Source organism: Mya arenaria, chromosome 6 (genome assembly GCF_026914265.1).
Source record: "Mya arenaria isolate MELC-2E11 chromosome 6, ASM2691426v1".
In the NCBI taxonomy this organism is placed as follows: Eukaryota; Metazoa; Mollusca; class Bivalvia; order Myida; family Myidae; genus Mya; species Mya arenaria.
The window spans coordinates 14,935,316-14,953,725 of record NC_069127.1 but is presented as its reverse complement, the minus strand read 5'-3'; the positions used below and the strand labels follow the sequence as shown (position 1 = coordinate 14,953,725).

General features: G+C 36.1%; 1 protein-coding gene across 1 annotated transcript; it reads right to left on the bottom strand.

Annotated features, from left to right (window-relative positions):
- Positions 1–210: 210 nt before the first annotated feature.
- On the bottom strand, positions 211–18,316 carry LOC128238148 (SR-related and CTD-associated factor 4-like). The gene is made up of 18 exons (XM_052953730.1): positions 18,179–18,316; positions 16,096–16,224; positions 15,508–15,669; positions 14,199–14,316; positions 13,697–13,872; positions 13,070–13,279; positions 12,167–12,231; positions 10,837–10,999; positions 10,301–10,482; positions 10,026–10,115; positions 9,328–9,422; positions 8,983–9,083; positions 8,578–8,685; positions 5,089–5,254; positions 4,794–4,910; positions 3,749–3,921; positions 3,409–3,499; positions 211–3,127 (listed from the first exon to the last, which is right to left on the bottom strand). Exons 1-18 carry the CDS (start codon positions 18,206–18,208, stop codon positions 1,350–1,352), a joined length of 3,954 nt encoding a protein of 1,317 aa, XP_052809690.1. The 5' UTR covers positions 18,209–18,316; the 3' UTR covers positions 211–1,349.
- Between the last annotated feature and the right edge of the window lie 94 nt (positions 18,317–18,410).

The following is an 18,410-nucleotide window of genomic DNA, read 5'->3' as shown; positions in this document are numbered from 1 at the left end:
GACGACGAATCCATTGTGGTCTATAAATATCATTACACATTACACGCGGCTAGTGTTCAACTAAATGCGTCATCAAAATAGTTCAGAGCCAATAATAGGTTTAGGTATTTAAATGACGTCAGTTGACGGCGCTATATGGTACAGGTCTAGAATTCCACACTAAAATACAGGTGGTGCTTAGCAATACGGAGCATGGTGGGCAGATCATCAGATAGAATGCCACTTGTCATACCTTACACACCATTTATTGCAACCAAACAGTCAAAATAGTAATTGGAATAAAAACAATTGAGGTGACATTCATACAAATCAAGCAGAAATATTTCATACAGTACAAACAACATACCTTAGGCTAGCACAGACACGCAAGGAATAAAGTCTTGTATAAAGTCCTTCTACATACGCAGGCATCGGATGAGTCTCTTCCCTTCGTTCCACACTTGTGAATTGGCAAGTCACCTACCTTGGATGATTTTCACTGTCTCTTTAAGTTCACATAATAATTGCGCAATGTTTCAAATCTCTACGAGTTCAGCACAATATGTGCGATCTACACAGCCATGGTGAATTTCATAGCATAATATAAATATTCTGTTAATAATACCAGCAGCTTTTTTTTTACAAGAACCAACATTTGGAACAGGCAAAATGTATGCACTATATACACTTCCAACCCGCTGGTCTTTGATTACCTCATAACATACTACCTCCATCAACACTTCATAAATCAGCCCTTTCACCACTGTACACATTGCCTCCATAACATGAACCTGTTATTACAAACACAAACGTGACGGTGTTGCACCTCATATAATATCACATCTTCTTCACCTCTATTCTTAATAACCAGAATAATGAAAATATGTTTCTTTTTCCAATTACAAAATATTTTTTATGGCAGAAAGAAGACATTTTCGGGCTTTTTACATATTTTTATTTTACTCCCGAATCGGAGAGATCACAAGTAAGGCATGCCCTGTTTAAAAAACAAATGCATGCAGAATTAAAAATAAAATTACTTCTGTACAATTTAACAATATCACCTGATTTCAATCTTTCATGTAAGAAAACCAATATGGTCTTCTGTCAAATGTGTAGACATTGGTTCGCAGACAACTTGTAACTAAGTAGGCATCCAAAAATAAAGGAAACCATATAATGATAATTTGACAATAAAAAAATGATTTCTTCCAAACTCCAGTTTTGAAAAAGAAACATGATCACGTAAATTTCTGAGAATCAACACTTGCTTAGTAATTGAGAAAAACAATTAACATTTCGTAACCATGATATTTGATTGACATGTAATAGTATAATGAACACAGATGAGCAACATGATGTCATTATCATTAACTTGATAATTCCCCTTCTTCTAAATCAAGCTTTGGTTCTTTCTGGACTACACTTTCTGTATTTTTCCCAATAGTTTCACTTCCTACACTAGGTTCACTGTTAACTGCCTCCTGTGTTTCTGTTGACTGTGCCTCTGTCTCTATTGACTGTGAGGTTCCATTAGATTGAAAAGCTTCCTCAGATTGTTGACTTGGCTCAGGTTCCACATTTCGCTGATGTTCGATGTTAGGAGGCTCAGCTTCTGTATCAGTTTTGGCAACTGGTTCTCCTGTATCGTTGGTAACAGGTTCATTCACAATGTCATTTAAAGGAGCTTCCGCATCTACAGTTCCTTCTTTTTGTGTATTTTGTTTATCATTAGTAGTATTAGATACACTTTCATTTTGTGTATCATTTATATTTGATTCACTTTCATTAATAGTCGTTTCCACATTTGTAGATTCAGTCACTGTATTTCCAGTCTTATTATCTGTTGCAGCCTCATTTACACTCATTTCTTTGTCTATATTATTAGCTGTATCAGCAGGTTCAGTGATTTCCAGTGCATCTCCCCACCTACTTTTGCGAGACCTTTCTCTATCATCTCTCCGGCCTCCTCGAGAGTCATCCCGATGTCTGCGATCACCATCTCTAGAACTATCCCTACTTCTTCGCCGGTCTCGATCCCTGTCTCTTGAATCAGGTCTATCTCTGCCACGGTCTCTTCCAAAGTCTCTATCTCTATCACGTTCTTGACTTCTGTCTCTTCGACTTCTATCTCTACCCTGATTATCTGAACCACTGTCAGTTTCAAGTTGTTTACTTTCACTTTTGCCATGTTTTACAACAGACCAATTATTAAATGGGTAAACATTACTCCGTGCCTGCTCCTCAGGTTCTTCTGTTTTCTCTTCCGGTGGCTCTTGAGACATATCCTGTTTTTCTTCTGAATACTCGTCATTGTAACCTTCATCATATTTTCCTTTATAGTTATCATTGTCATTATAATTCTCATTTTCACCATAGCTTGCTTCCTCCTCCTCAAAACTGTTTGGGCGTCGTCGGTCAAACTTAGGCTGAATATCAGGCAAGTCAAAGAGGGAGACAGGACCCTGGTTTCTGTTTCCTGATTGATTAAATCTTGGCTGGAATCCCCCTCTGCCACCTCCAGGCATAAATGGAGGAGGTCCTCCCCTTGGTCCACCCATATTCTGAGGTCCACCAAACCTGTTGTGGGGTCCTCCCCTATGGCCCATGCCTCTGGGTCCACCCATTCTATTGTTCATACCCCAAGGCTGGTTCACAGGACTAGGCATTCCTCCTTGAAACCCCCCGGGCGGTCTCATTCCCCTAGGTCCCCCCATATCTGGTCCTCCCATTGGAGGCCTGTTCATGCCTCTTCCAAATGGTGACTGCATATTGTTCATGTTTGGAGGACCTTGATTGCCCATTTCAACATCATCATCTATGTCTTCATCCATTTCATTGCTGTCGGGAGGCCACATCATCTCCGGCTGTTTGGGCCCCTGTGGTCCAGGTGGTAGTGGGGGTCTCTCATTCATCCCAGGCCCCATGGGTGGTCTGGGCCCTACTCCCCCTGGGACCTCTGAAGGCTGACCCCCTGCACCAGGGCCTCCCATCATGGGGTTGAGAAGTGCACCCTGAAACCCAGGCGGTGGCATTCTAAAGCCTGGGGGAGGCATATTGGGGTTAAAGCTGTATCTTGGCACCTGGGGACTGGTCCCTGTGAACCCTGAGGGCCTTGGTGGAACAGCTGGGGAATTGGGCAACACACCTGTAACAGTAAACATTGCCAATAATATATACAATATTATTTTTTCTGTGCGTGCGTGCGAATACAATATTCGATGATGTGCCTGACAAATGTTAAATTCATCTGTATTTATGTTGTTTTATGCAAAACATCAAAACATGCCACTATAATTAACAATTATCTGATTAACTTGTTGCTTTACTATTGTAAAAGTAAAATGATAATGCAAGTACATGTACAGTAAACATGGATCTTAATGGTATCTAACAGACAGTTCACATCAATGTTAAGTGTTTCCTCACCTGTGGTAGTGGACATGATGTTCTGGATTGTTTGGGCCAGGGAGTTTGCGGCAGCTGAAGTGGCCATGTTAGCTATGCCTCCTGTCATCGGCTGAAACATTACAACAGATGTGATAACAGACTACTAACCAGTTCTTCAAGCATATTAGTTCTATGCTTTATAAAAATGCAGACCTCTGTCTGATGTGAAGAGGCATTGCTCCTAAAACAGTTTAGTGTTAAAGAAAAGATAATTGTTGAAAATATTTTAGAGTTAAGTAAAATGGTAGTTTCTTCACATTTTTTACCTATGGAAATTTTTTAATGGCTTTTATATCCAAAATAAATGGTATGTACATACTGGTCTAATGTTGGGCATGCTAGGTACAGGTGGGGCGGCCTGCATCATCGGTGTGGGGGGCTGGCCGGGGGGTAGGGCTGGCATTGAGGGCTGAGGAGGCATGGCCGGCACCATGGGGCGCATCATCATCCCCGCTGCCATCATTCCTGGCATACCAGGACCTCCCATCATACCTGCAAAAGGATAGTGGTTAAAACATTCATGCATGTTAACTAATTAATGCATTGGTTGAAATTATCACAAGCCCAGTGGTCGAAATTAACACAAGCCTGCAAGCCCTGCACTGGTAAAATGTCTTCCGGGCTTGCTCAAATAATGAATTTTATATAGCAGGGCTTGTTCAAAAATTTGATGCCAAGCTATAAGTATATGAATTCGGGCTTGTTCATCCAGAGTCTAATTTCAATGATTGCAAGCCAGCCTGTTTATAACGCCTGCCAATGGCTTATTACATTTGCTATTTAAATACACAGCAGTAATGTACAACTGTTTAAGAATTTATCTTAAATTTAAAGTATAAATTCAATTTGCTATTAAAATCCGAAGCAGTAATGTACAACTATGTAATAATTACAATTTAAAATAAAAATTCAAAGCTTTTGTAATCATTTACCTCATTCAATGGTGTAGGAGTCTGACCCACAAATTAGCTCAATGTTAGCAAATTTCCATAGCATCAATTGCTTGGCAATGACTAATATATGTAAATTAACGAGCAAACTACATGATACATACAGATATAAAACTGTATGTTAGCTCTTTATTTTAGATGAAATCTGACATGGATTCACCTTTCAAGGCCAAAAAAGCTCATCTGATAAATCATTTTAGGTAGATGTTTTAAATGCTTCTTTTTCTGCAGGAAAACCCTTTTTAATGATTCCACAATTATAAGGGGTCACCAGGCATCTTAAATATGTGTGAATTAGATACGTTAACAGCTTCCATATGACCAGTTTCCTACACTATAGCTGAGCTTTATTTAAACTATGAAGGTAATTTAAATAACATTTCATCATATCAAAGAAAGTCACTAGTTACACACCCATCATATGTGGTGGCATGACGTTGGCCATACTGGACATGGGAGGAGGGGGCTGACCCATGGGTGGCGGTGCGGAGGCTGCTTCGATATCTCCCTTCGTACGCTCACAGGGAATGTCTGAAACAGACATACAACTCTCATACACAACAAACAAAATCCCGCCTTTATTCTTTGATGCTAATGGCCACTGTATATAATGAAAACAAGACATGCCTATGTCGAAAGTATTATTCTAACATTTTAAATTAATGGTAGTTAAAGTTACCTTCATGTTTTAAGTTTGAACAGAGCCTACCTTTGAGGTGTTCTGGTAGGGACTCTGCATCAATAATGGCCCCATCAAGGAAGGTGGTGAGGTCGGCGGGCATGCTGTCCCAAGGGACATAGATGGCCCCCTCATCCAGATCCCAGCTATCCTTGAACGCAGAGCCCCGTATACTGCCACTCTGGGCCCAAGCAGTCTACAACACACAAATACACATACAGGGTAGAAAGGGCAGAAAGGAGAAAGGAAATATATAAAATATTGCTATGTTGACAAAATAATTTGTATCAATGACAAAAAATGTTTTCTTGAACATTAACAGTTGACTGAACAATCCTTTTTACCTCTTGCAGAAATTTCATCTATTGCCTTGCCTCCTTACATTGTTTTAGTTGATCTTTGTCATTCCTGTCATTTCATCCTTCTTTTACTATATTTACAGTCTCATTGTCTTTTGTATGTGGAAAACTTGACATTAATATTGTATGTGGTAAATGAACTGCAAGGGGTTATGACTAACTTTATAGCAAAAATTTAATACAAGTGTATATTGCTGATAACTTATCTTTCATTCTTTTACAATAAACTTTCTGAAAGTTGTATAAATTTCAAATCATGATGGATGATTATTTAAGATGTACATCAAAAGAATGATTGAATTTTGTGTGTTCATGCTGTAAGAAATTAGGGCTACAGAGCTTCTTTAAGAATTTGTAAGTAGCAGTTCCTTGCCATCACTTTTGGAATTTTTTCTCTAAAACATGGAAGTTCCAATTTACTTTTAATTTACTCCATTATTGTACAACAATTCTGATAAGATATGAAATAATGTGCAAATTACAAATGCCAACTATTAATTTAATTCATAACTTATTGAAAATGTAGTCTTTAAGGGAAGATTGACACAAGATTCTGAAAGCTTTAGCTTCCAGCCTTTTTAGGTGAAGTTTTAGCCCATTTTCAGAGTAATATACTTCCAAACATCCATTCATTGAAGCCCTGGGGTCTAGGGTTGCATACCGTTCAGGACGAAACGGTCCGATACCGATATTGATACCAACATAACGATACGGTATCTTAACGATACCGATACTGATACCAAGCGAATAACTTAATGGTTCCTACCCATGAACAATGAGCTTAAAATACTTAAAATTAAGTATTTCTGCTAGACAAAAACATGTTCAATAGCATACATGTTTTAAAGTTGTGTTACCGTTATATATAACAAAGAGGTAGAAAAGTGTTTCAAATAGTGTTGTAGATAGATTGAATCTTGCGCAACATATCTGGAGCTCTTTAGACAATATCAGAGGTGCACTAATTGTCTTTGTTACCATCAGGTTTTCCGCCAGGAATTTCATAAGGCATGTCGGAAGGGGAGGGTTTGGGAGGGATGTCCCCTCCCGATGTCGATTTTTTTTTAATTTTCGTATCCAAAATGGTGCAATTTCCTGCATTTTAAACAAGTTTACAGTTATGTCCCTATGATTTAGAATTACCAACTCAAGTCCGATTAACATTAAAAATATTTGTGAAAAAGTTTAATGGTTTCTCTTCATTAATTATTGGTATTTCTCAAGTTTTCCGACAATACAATATCGACGATATCGATCGACTCATGTTTCGTTTAGTGCGGGTATTATTTATATTGACACCGTTGACGTCCATTTACTTCCGTAGTATTATATATATCTTCTTATTTAAACAGAATTGAATAAGAATACAGAACAAAATAATAAAAAATATAATCGTTGTCTTATTATCGTTTTCAATTAGTATGCTCTTTATGGTCCAAGACACAGAAAATCAAATATTTTTATCAAAATTCGAAACTTAAAACAAGGCTTACTAAATGTTTACAAATTTAATAGATTCTTTATATTCAAATTATTTATTTGTTAGTTGAAATAAATACAAAGAAGAAAACATATTAAGATAATTTGTTTCCCCTTTCCCTAATGTCAAATTAAGCCATATTAGGCCTGCCATTGCAGGGCTTATCAGTACATTGATTACCAGTAACCAATAGATAATACCGGGTAAGCCCCTTTTTGTACCCCAAAACTTATTTTTGTAGTTTTTCTTTTGATTTAATAAATGTCAATAGTGTATTAAATTTCGAATTCTATGATACAAGTTTATCTTTGAGGAAAATTTGACAATAAATTTATATTCAAATAGCAGAAATCATGTACTGTTCAAAGAAAAAACTCAACAGTATTGGGCAAACAAACAAAATACTATTTCAGATTAAGTTTTGCTTATAAATCAAATGTGTACATTGGTTGTTTTTTAAATTAATTAAATAAAATATTTGTAAATATCAAAATAAAATGCTTGGTCAGCTATTGGCAACGGTTTTAACAGCATTGGGAATGGATTTAATTAACTCGACGTCGTACTAGATATTGCCCTCAACAAAGTCACACAGTACAACTCTATTTTTTCAAAGTAAAGATCGCTTTCTAAAACAATGCGGTAATTCCGTAATAAAATAATCATTTTTTGTCAACAAGGCAATAAATCTAGGTCTGAAATGCATAATTACGACAGCATTCTTGTATATTTATAGAGATCGCGAGAACACGTGTTTCAACAGCTGTGAAACTGGGTCATATCACATATAATAATAATATAATCCCTGTATTCATAACAAAATACTATCTTTGATAAACAGACGTACGGGGACATTTTAATTTCCGGATTAACATTCCATTTTTGGAAACAGAAGTGACAAATGACATGTGTTTATTCAAGCCAGACTCTTGTTTACTACATCGTAAAACAGCCATTTTGACACATTTCTGGTCCATGACCTGTGACGTCATTCCTTCGTGATCAATAGGATATATCTATTATTGGTAGGTATAAATAGCTAGTGACGAATTTGGGGAATTTCCATGGAAAAATCGAGGCAAGCACGCCCTCAAACATGTGCTGTGAACTTTAAAGGCGTGTTTGATCCCAGTATCTTTCAGTCGCAATTTTCTGAAAATATCTTAAAGCAATTCATTCCTTTTCGCAAGTAATATATTTATCGATGTTAATTCTACATTAAAATGCATTTGTTGCGAACCCCCACCCCAAGCAGATATATTTCTAATAGTGCGAAACTATTTGTAATGCGTACATGCTGTTACCGTAAAATATCACCCGTGATTTTCATTAACGTCAAGTTCGTTTTTTTTACATTTTCTCTGTTAGTTTGTGTATATCCAGGATGGGATTTGATTTGAATATTTTTAATGTGAAAAATACCGATTTCGGAACCGGTTTTTTTCGAAACGGTATATACGGGTAATTTTTGAAGTGACTATTCGGTACTGTACCGATACCGTGTACCGGTATGCAACCCTACTGGGGTCACAAGCATATTATAATTAGATGTAGCATACATAGATGAACTTAGTTTCATACAGTATGAAAAAAAATAATTGTGAAATATCTTTTAGAAACACAAAATATAGACACAGCAAAATATGTCATCATAAGCCCATAACCTCAACTATGCATTACCTTGAGAGCGCTTCCTTTAAGTTTGGAGCCCTTCAAGCGGTCTATGGCCTTGTTGGCATCTTTCCTGTTCTCCATCACCACGTACGCACAGCCTCGAGGGGGAACCATCTGCAGATAAGACAACGTACCGGTATTTAGACTCAAGTCATCAGTCCTTACATTCAACTACGAGGCATAGATTGTTTTCAGTCCTTACATACAACTACGGGCATAGATTGTATTTTACCAGGCAATAAAGAGATGGTATCATCATTATTGGAATTGAAATTGATGTTAAATCCTAACACAAAGCAGTCAGTCATCTTCAAAAGTGCCCTTTCTGAACAAGCACCCTGCCCTTATCAAATTTTGGCTGGAGCATCAAGTAATCTATGGAATATTAGACTAAAACCCATTTTAACTTACATTTATATTAATGACAGGTCCATATCGCTCCAGCTCAGTCTTCAGTTCTTCCTCTGAGGTAAACTTGTTAAGGTGACCGATCCATATGGTTGTTGTGCAGACTGAAAACAAACAATCGTAACATAGTACAAGGTGAAAGTCTATTTTTGCTTACAAGAGAGCTGAGGAGCGAATGAAAATGTTGTTATGTTTGTTTTCTTTGCCAAGTTTCAAGTTTTCACATGATGACAAACAGACAATAACAAGCTATAACATTTCCTCCACCTCTCTTCTTCGAAATAAAGTATATTTTCAAATATTCTTAATTTTAGCACTTTATAAGTGTACAAAACTCATGTAACATACTTGTAACAAAGTTGGCTCTGACAGCTGGAATGCCCTTCTTTTTGCGTTCTCGATCCTTCTCTCTCTTCTCTCGTTCACGGTCTTTATCTTTTGACCTAGAAAAAATTTAGCTTTAAAATTCAATCCATTCATATATTATTGGCATTTCCTTGATATGAACAACACAACAAACTTTTATCATTGTAATGCAAAACCACAATTTTCTTTTCTGGACAATTTATCTAAACGTAAAAAACAAAAACAAAAAAACCCTCAAAAGCCACCACCCACATATGTAACTTGCTACCTTTCAGGAAATCTTCAATTATAGCTAAACATAATGTACCAGGGCTGTTTCTCAACTCTAGGGGAATGAGGCCAGGGCCCTTTAAAAGGGGAGTTTAGCCAAAATAGGGAATTTTGAATAATCACCATTCACTCTTCATTTAAAATAAAATTATGTGTAGCTGAATAGTTGTGTTATATATGGACAATGAAACTAACATTTAATAAAACTAGATTTTTATGCAAGGTAATTCTAGGCTTAGTAACGCATTTATCCCAATTTTCTTTAGTTCAATCTTGATTTCCTGTTTTTCTTCATAAACAGAACAACCTAAGAGAAACTTAAAGCAAAAAATTGGGAGGAAATCTCTATATTGTGAATTTTATATGATGACTGACTCTCTGTAATAACCATGCTAATAAACTAAGCCTACTTTGACCTCCTATGTCTGTCTCTGGACCGTGATCTACGGGGGCGGCGGTCTCGAGACCGTGACCTTGATCTTTTCCGTCTTTTTGGTGACCTACAATGAATGAAAACATAAAATCTAAATAAAAAACCCTTTACATTGTACTGAATTTACAGTAAATGCATTATTGTGTTAAATTGCAATTTTTTCAAGTCCAGCTTTACAGGGTGAAATAGAATACTTTCCATACAAAAAAAAAGTCTACAATTTGAGACAGCCCTCTTGGTAGGTTTGCCTACCTTGACCCGTCACGTGACTTGCGCCGGCGGTCCCTCCTGTCTCTGTCTTCCCGACCACGAAGCTGCTGATGGTCTCGGAAGTCCTCATCTTGCAGCTGATCCTCAGTGTATTCTCCCTCCTCTGGGTACGCTCCCTCTGGCATCGGGGGCTGGCCCTGGAATCCTCCACCACCACTAATGTCCTGCACATTCATAACAACATAATGGTGATAGTGCCAACCATAATTGTGATCAATATTTATCAAAAAACCTCTCCTCCAGGAAGCCCTCTTCCAGTTTGAAAGTATTTTTTTTAATTGCAGGGTAGCTATTGACGTACTTTTCTGATACAAGACATGTTTTATATAGATACTTAAGAAGTTCACTTAAAAGTTGAAGGATGTCGTGGGACACTATATGTATGCCAAGATAAAAGCATAATCTGTCTTCTCAATAAGAGAATTATTGATATAAATCATTCATACCAAGCAAGCCAAATGCAAAAATATAATCACTAAGAGGTGACCAGTAGTAACATCTCTGAAAAAAAAACCCACCTGAGCAATCTGTTGGTCAAACTCTGCTTGCTGCTGTTCGAGGAATCGTCTTCGTTCAAGGTCTGAGAGCTCGTTGGTGTACTGCTGGTTCTTCTGGATGGTCGCGGACACCTCGTTGATTTGCTTCATCAGGCTCTGGTCACTCAGGATTGTCTTCACCTCCCTGTAACACACAACACACTGTATCAACTGATCTGGTAATCGCTCTCAAGATGTCTAATATGATTACGCTATAATTGTATGAACCTTTTCAGTACAAAAATCATTAAGAGTTCAACAAAAAGATGCCAGTTTTTCATTATTAGCCAAGGGAAGAAGTATACCACAGGGTTCGAATTTAACTGTTTTTGATACTCGCAAATTTTTAAGAGTGCTAAAATTTTCAACTCGCAAAACCAGACACTCACTCGTATTTTTTCAAGGCATACCTTTGTGTTTGCAAGGAAAAAGTATATATTGTATGAAAAACAATGGTTTAAGATATAGTGAAATTATTTTAATGAATGATCATGTAATTGTACATTAAACAATATCATCATATATGTAACACTGACATTACGTACTGAGGAAGTCTTGATTAGGCAATTATTGGTATGTGCGAAATATTTTGAAAATGTTCCTTTCTTCATCTGTGTTGAGGGTCAATATAATGTTTAACTTCCTCTTCCACATCGAAACAGTTTTACTGGACGGATTATTTCATTTTGGCTTCTTTGTTTGGAACTGGTTTATCATTGCCATCAGCTGTCAGCGATTTTAAAATCAACTTGCGTAAAAAAACTGTTCTTTTTGCTTTTCATCATCATACAGACTGTGTCTTGATACGATTATTGCTAAATACCACCGCCAAAAATGGGAACGAAAAACCAGTCTTCAAAAATACATAGTACTTAATGAGTACCTGCCTGTGCGCATAAAGTAAATCTACGTCATCAATTTCTGTGTAATTATCGGAAAACGAAGTAGGCATTTCTAAAATTAGTTTTAAATCTATTGTGCAGGAATTGATCACCGATTATGTTCATATCTATTTTGAGGATTGCATATTTTCTGCAAATTTTGAACTCGCAAACTTTTACTCGAGTGTCTTTAATTTTAACTCGCATTTTTCAATTTTGGCTTGCATTTTGAGAGTGTGCGAGGGCTAAATTCGAACCCTGTACCATGATGATTATTTCAGTCAGAGGGGTCGCCCTTGTTACACATGGGCATTATGTCATTCGAAACAAGACTATATGTATTAAGGCTTAAGTTAACATCTTGACCATGTTTTAAGTTCATGCTCAATCTGTCTGCATCATTATCTCAGACCAAAATGTGGATGCCTTACCCGTGTATGTTGTGCCTTCCTCCCTCCTCATCATCGCTCTCTCCATAGTCAAAGTCCAGTAGTTTCTACAACAAAAACCATCAACCAAATGATTGTTCTACCCAAAGTCAAAACATGAACTAAAAAGTTTTAATACACACAGTCTGACCATCAACCAAATGGTTTAAATAAATAAAGTAAAACCAAAAACTAATATACACTAAACAAATTTCCTAACCGGCCACTTAGTAAAGTAACCTTTTTGAAAATTGCATTAAGTATAATCAATATACAGTTCAGTATTCGATATCCGCCATCTCCTGGCAATATTCTTTGAAAAATTCAGCTAAATCGAAGCATAAATAGCAGAGAAAACACAGTTCATATGTGGTTACTCCTAAATCCAAAAGTCACAAGGAACAGAAATAATTATGCAAATTCCATAGGGAATCAAACTTTTCTTTGTTTTGTATTTTAAGCAATCTTTTGACTCAGGCTTTGTTTCACATAGATGGTAATGTTAAAGTTGAACATTCATTTGAACTAATTAAGCCGTTGATGACTGCGTTTCAGTCTCACATATGATGTAATACCATTTTAAAGGGTGGTATTTTTATTTTTCTTCCTTTACACGCTATGTTAGATTTTGTGATTTATGATTGAGGGTGTAGTCATCTGAGACACTGTATCTTTTTGACAACGTGAAATATGTGAACCAAGTTTTCACAGGATGTGTACGATGTAATCGTCTTTTCGAATGGAATATTAGAAGATTACTTAGGTGGACGGTTAGGAATTTTGTTTAGTGTATATACATGCCTCATTCAATTAATTATAGAAATATAGCAAAGACAGGGCGAATTTTTATCAATGATCCCTGATTAACATATTTCCCTGACGAATCAATAAATTAGATGTAAGGACCTTGTTAAATCCACTGGCTTCATCTGTCCGTCCCTCTGTTTTCTGGAGGAGCTGGTTTGTGAGGGTCTGTATCTGTGCGAGGAGGTTGGCGTCTATGAGGGGGGCCCCACCGCTCGGCTGCTGCATCAGAGCCGTCTGCTGGATAAGTTGCTGCTGTAGCATCTGTAGCTGTTGTAGTTGTTGCTGCTGGGCGTCCAGGCTCTGGCTACCCTGGATATACACAATTTATTTGCATAATTTTATGTATTTCTAAGCAGACATAAAAATAAGACTTTCATTAAATAAACCCAAATTCTTGCGATCAAATGCTTTACAGGTAGCAGGGCTTGGTGAAAGAACATTTATGCCAAACCCTGCTGTATAAAGTCAAGAATTTGAGCAAGCCGGGAAAGCATTTTACCAATGCAGGCTTGTTGGCTAAAGGTTCTGTTTTCTAAAACAGATTGGTTATAATATCCACTGGTTACAATATGCACATCATACAAGTGTTAGTTTCATGTCTATTGTGGCAAAGTAACACATGAGAAATACTTAATAATGCTTGTTTTCTACTTGACATTTCAAGCTTGTAGTAACATGTTCAAGAGCTCTATAGATTTTGAACAAAATGTATTGAAGATATAATACCGTGTTGGTGTTTTGTAGAAGCTGTGTAACAGTGTTGAGCATGTCATTCTGTGTAGCCAGCATGTTCTCAGCTGCCATCTGGCCATGTGGGCCATCTCCCTGCCCTGAGGGCTGCTGCTGCTGGGAACCGCCAGGCTTCCCACTGGAAGCCAACACTCGGTCCACTGCTGACTGGGCTGTAAGACATACAACAAATATGAAGACAATGTCCAAGTATTGGTATAAATCTTTTTGATGAAACACAATGATAGTACAGCATCCTAGCAAATTTAAATGCAAAGAACATAACGAAAATTGTGAGATAATAAGCAAAGACATTTAAGTCCATTATCAAGTTAGGATCAATAGGATAGAGATTTGGATTAAGTTGCTCCGCTGAGATGAAACAGAAGTATTATCCACACAACATTAATTTATGGAGAAATTGTTTTCACATATTTTAGATCTACTTACTATCAGTCTTGATTTTACTAAATATTAGTTATTATTTGCCAGCCCTTACCTGCAGCAATAAGTGAGGGCTTGGTGGGGTCAGCAACCAAGTCTAGCAGGGGCTGTATGATCTCGCTGGAAAAGACTTCATTTTTCTGCCACAGGTTCAACACACGCACGATCTTACTCTGTCAACAAGGAGAATACAATTATAATAACATGTTTTATTTTACATTTAATGTACTAATGTACTTACAATTGTTATGACAAATATTCAAGGAAAACATATTCACAAAGAGTAACAATACCTTTAAATCAGGTGTATCAGTACCATCATTACACAGCATAGAATTTACGCTTCTAAAACCTGTTTTCACCAAGTATTAATAGCAATTTATTCTGGTTGAGGGAGCAATTCGAATGTAAGAAAAATGACCCGTTGCTAAAAATATGAACCTGATAATCTCCTACTCAGTGATCTCCCCTGGTTAATAGACAAAAATAATGGTATTGCAGCAAACTTAAGTAATGCCTTGCATTGGCTACAATCCACATCCTGGATGAGAAATGAGGTTTAGCTCAACATTGACAACAAAAGTGACCTTGACCATTGGAATTAACACAAATGTCATTGAAGAAACACCTTCAAATATAGTTTTATAATTTTATGACTTTGCATTAATATTTGTATTTTAAACTTTCACCTATTCACCTCACAAACAGGGTTTGTTATCTGCTGGTTAAGACTTACATTGTACATGCCTACAAAAGTTGTTTCCTATGACAAAATGCTCTTCATTTATTGATCAGAAACCATACAGACAGACAGACAGACTTATCAACAAATAAAGTTCATAAGTTTTTCCTATCTTTTTCTATCAAATTTAGCTCATAGGGCGTAGACAAAGTACTTGTTTGTTTCTGATTTCCCCGACATACCCTATTTTTTGCCCCGACACTAAAGTTTTTGTTTGATTTTTTTTCTTTTAAAAGTTTGAGTTATAGGCTTTTATTGATACCAGTGATGGTCATACTGATTGTATAGATGTTCTTGACCATGGCATATCATTGATTCCTTTCGGAAGCAGAACATTCTCAAGAAACAATTTGCCTAATATATTTTTGGTAAATCCTCGACCTACCAACCCATATTTTTAAGCATGAAACTGGAAACAATCAAAACCCTAAGCAATTGTTTTTAAAGAATTTAATATAGAAAACTAACCTTACTAACCTAACCTAACTAAGAGTAAAGTCAGTTAGAATAAACAGACAGGTGGATAGCCATATTATCATATTCTTCCATTTGGATGAACAAAATCATTGTGTTTTTTATAATTCTGAATGGAATTTTTTAAATGTCAAATCTCTTTCCATACCCTCTCATCTGCAGGGCATTTGAAGAGGTGCTGAAAGGTGATGATGATGTTTTTAGTAAACCTCGGAGCAAACACATCCTTGTGAGCACCAAATTGGTGCCTTGACTGGCGAACCACTGAGTCTATCACGTACAGGCCAGGAACTTTGTACTCCGGTTTGCACTGAAGTTGGAAGATATATATTGTAGGTTATATTTTTTTACAAACAAAAAGATACTAGCTTTTCATGGGAATTAGTGTTATAGTCAATGGATTTTAGTCTTCAGTAAACAACAGCAGTTTCACAGTGTTGAAAGGAACGATTTAGATATGTGTGTTTTAAGTATCTCAATACTTTGTACTCCAAATAATGACAATCAGATTTTGTGTGCAAAACTTATCATCAAATTGATGGACACATCAGTAACAACCCTTTTATACATGTTGTTGTGACTTATTTTTTAATTCTATAATGCGCTTCATTATAAATCATAAGTGTAATTAACAAATAAAAAAAGTCGGACAAGCTTAAATTAGCCAAAAGAAAAAAAATCACAGTATAATTACATTATATAAATAATTATACATATTAAAAGAGTTTGTTCTCACTTTTTGTATAAACTTTTCCACACTCTGTACAACATGCTTGTAGAACTTAATAGCCTTGATAGCAGTTTTGGTGAGAGTTGACATCTTCGCCCGGGATACCGGCGGCTTTCCCTCATACAAGCTTGACAGCTGAAATGACAGATTTACAGACTTTTAATTGTATGATGCAACAAACATAAGAAAGATCGTGACAATTTCATATAAATAATATCTGAAACTACCGTCCACGGAAAATAAAACCAATACAGAAGTTATCAAGCAATATTCTGCCATTGTCAGCAAGTTCAGGATAGCGTTTAACAGCATCATCACAATTTCCCAACAATTTCCATTTCCATCACTTTCATTCTGTTTTTAAAACCATATGAAGTTACTGAAAACTTGTGTGTAATGCTGTTTTAAGCTGACCATGTATGTATATTTTGACAGATTTCTGCTGCTCCTTTGACTACTCAGTAGGGCTGAGTATCAAATAAAATTATCAATACTATATTTGTATCGATACAAAATGACCGATAGCTGATATATCATACAATATTTTTTCTAGTATTTAAATTGGTAATAAATGAAGATAATATGATGAACTATCAACAGCTTGACCGTTTTAATCGCATACTATGATAATACGCTACACAGGTGAACAAAAAAAACCCTGAACATTTGATCACATCAGGGCCATTGTGCCGAAGCATACAATTTATTTCAATCGGACACAGTGAGCTCCCCTGTCATTGCAACTTTTAAGTCAGCTGTACGACCTAGAAATCGTACATGCCATACAAATTCAACATTCTTGTCCCCTTTAATTGACATTTAAATCTAGAGTAATCGCAAAATGATTGTATTGACTTGGTTATATTTTGTCACAACTTTCAATAATTTAATACACACAATTTTAGGTAAAGTTTGACATATTTTGTTAATGAATTATAAGCGATGAAAAGTTTGAAAAACAATTGCTTTTGAGATTTAAATGCAAAAGTGTTGAAGTTTCAAGAATGTTTTGTATAAAGTTCTGAAGTTGACGCACCTTTTAAACATCGACATGTTGTGTGATGAAACTGCAAGCAGTACCGTTATTCAGAACTCCTAAGCCATTTTTATCGAAAACAACCTCCGATGTATGCGGGCACATAAGTAGAAGTTGTTCGTAATTTATTTAATTATAACCTGAATTAAATGCAGTGTTTTAACCTGTATTTATTGATCTAAGTGTAAATTGACTGCAAGTGAAGCGTATTATTGCAAACATAATAAAGATTCCCAAGAGTTAAGTCATTAATTAAAACGACTACATTAAATTACTACGTTCTAGTTGCAGCAGTCTTAGTATGCTGATTTCTGATTAGGTAAACCATCCATATACATCCGAGGTTGTTTTCGATAAAAATGGCTGAGGTCCGAATGCAGTACCTTACTAGGTGGCATCCGTAAGGCACAATGTTTAGGAAAAACAATATGGCGGCACACATGGATAAAAATGATTAAAAATAAATAGAGAAAAGACATGTTTTTCAATCTTTTATTTAATCAATATATAGACTGATACACGAACGTTTGATACAATTTATCAACCATGTGAATAACGCCTAATACGGGTATTCAATTTGAATATGTGTATGATTCACATTTACATTGTGGTTATTCTCGACATGTTAAAACCGGCTGTTGACATTTTTTGTAAAATGTGACTATTCCAAACTTCTCATATAATAACCCTACTGTCGAGGATATTAAGCATGGTTAGTATATGAAATTTTGTCATGGAATCATGATAAGTTCTTATATTAAGCCCGAAAACGTGATTAACATTAAAATGTGCATCTGCATCACACATAGTGGAGTATGTGTGAAATTTGACCACAATTTATTTCAAAAAAGAAATATTCGCAATACAAACATTTATCTGGACTTAGATTTAGGCTGAAGTCCCGAGACGGTCCGTTTAGGCACTATAGTCTTAACATTCAAATTGTGTAAAACATCTTATTGTTTCTGTATTTTTTAACATGCATTGTGAGGGTCACATATAAAAATGGTTAAATCTCTCAATCAGAACCGAATTATGTTGTATCTAGTATACCTCATTGTTGAAAGCTCTAACAGCTTCCATTTTCTGCAATCGTTTGGGTTATGTGTTTATATAAACAGATCAAATTGACGTCAAACTGGTAAAAACATCGGTTCTTTTCGGCGTGGGAGAAAATGGCGGATATAACATAATTCAGTCCGAATGCATCGACGTCAATTATTGGCTAGAAGTATTTATCTAAACCAATGAAATTTTATCTAACAAAACATAAATTGTATCCCGG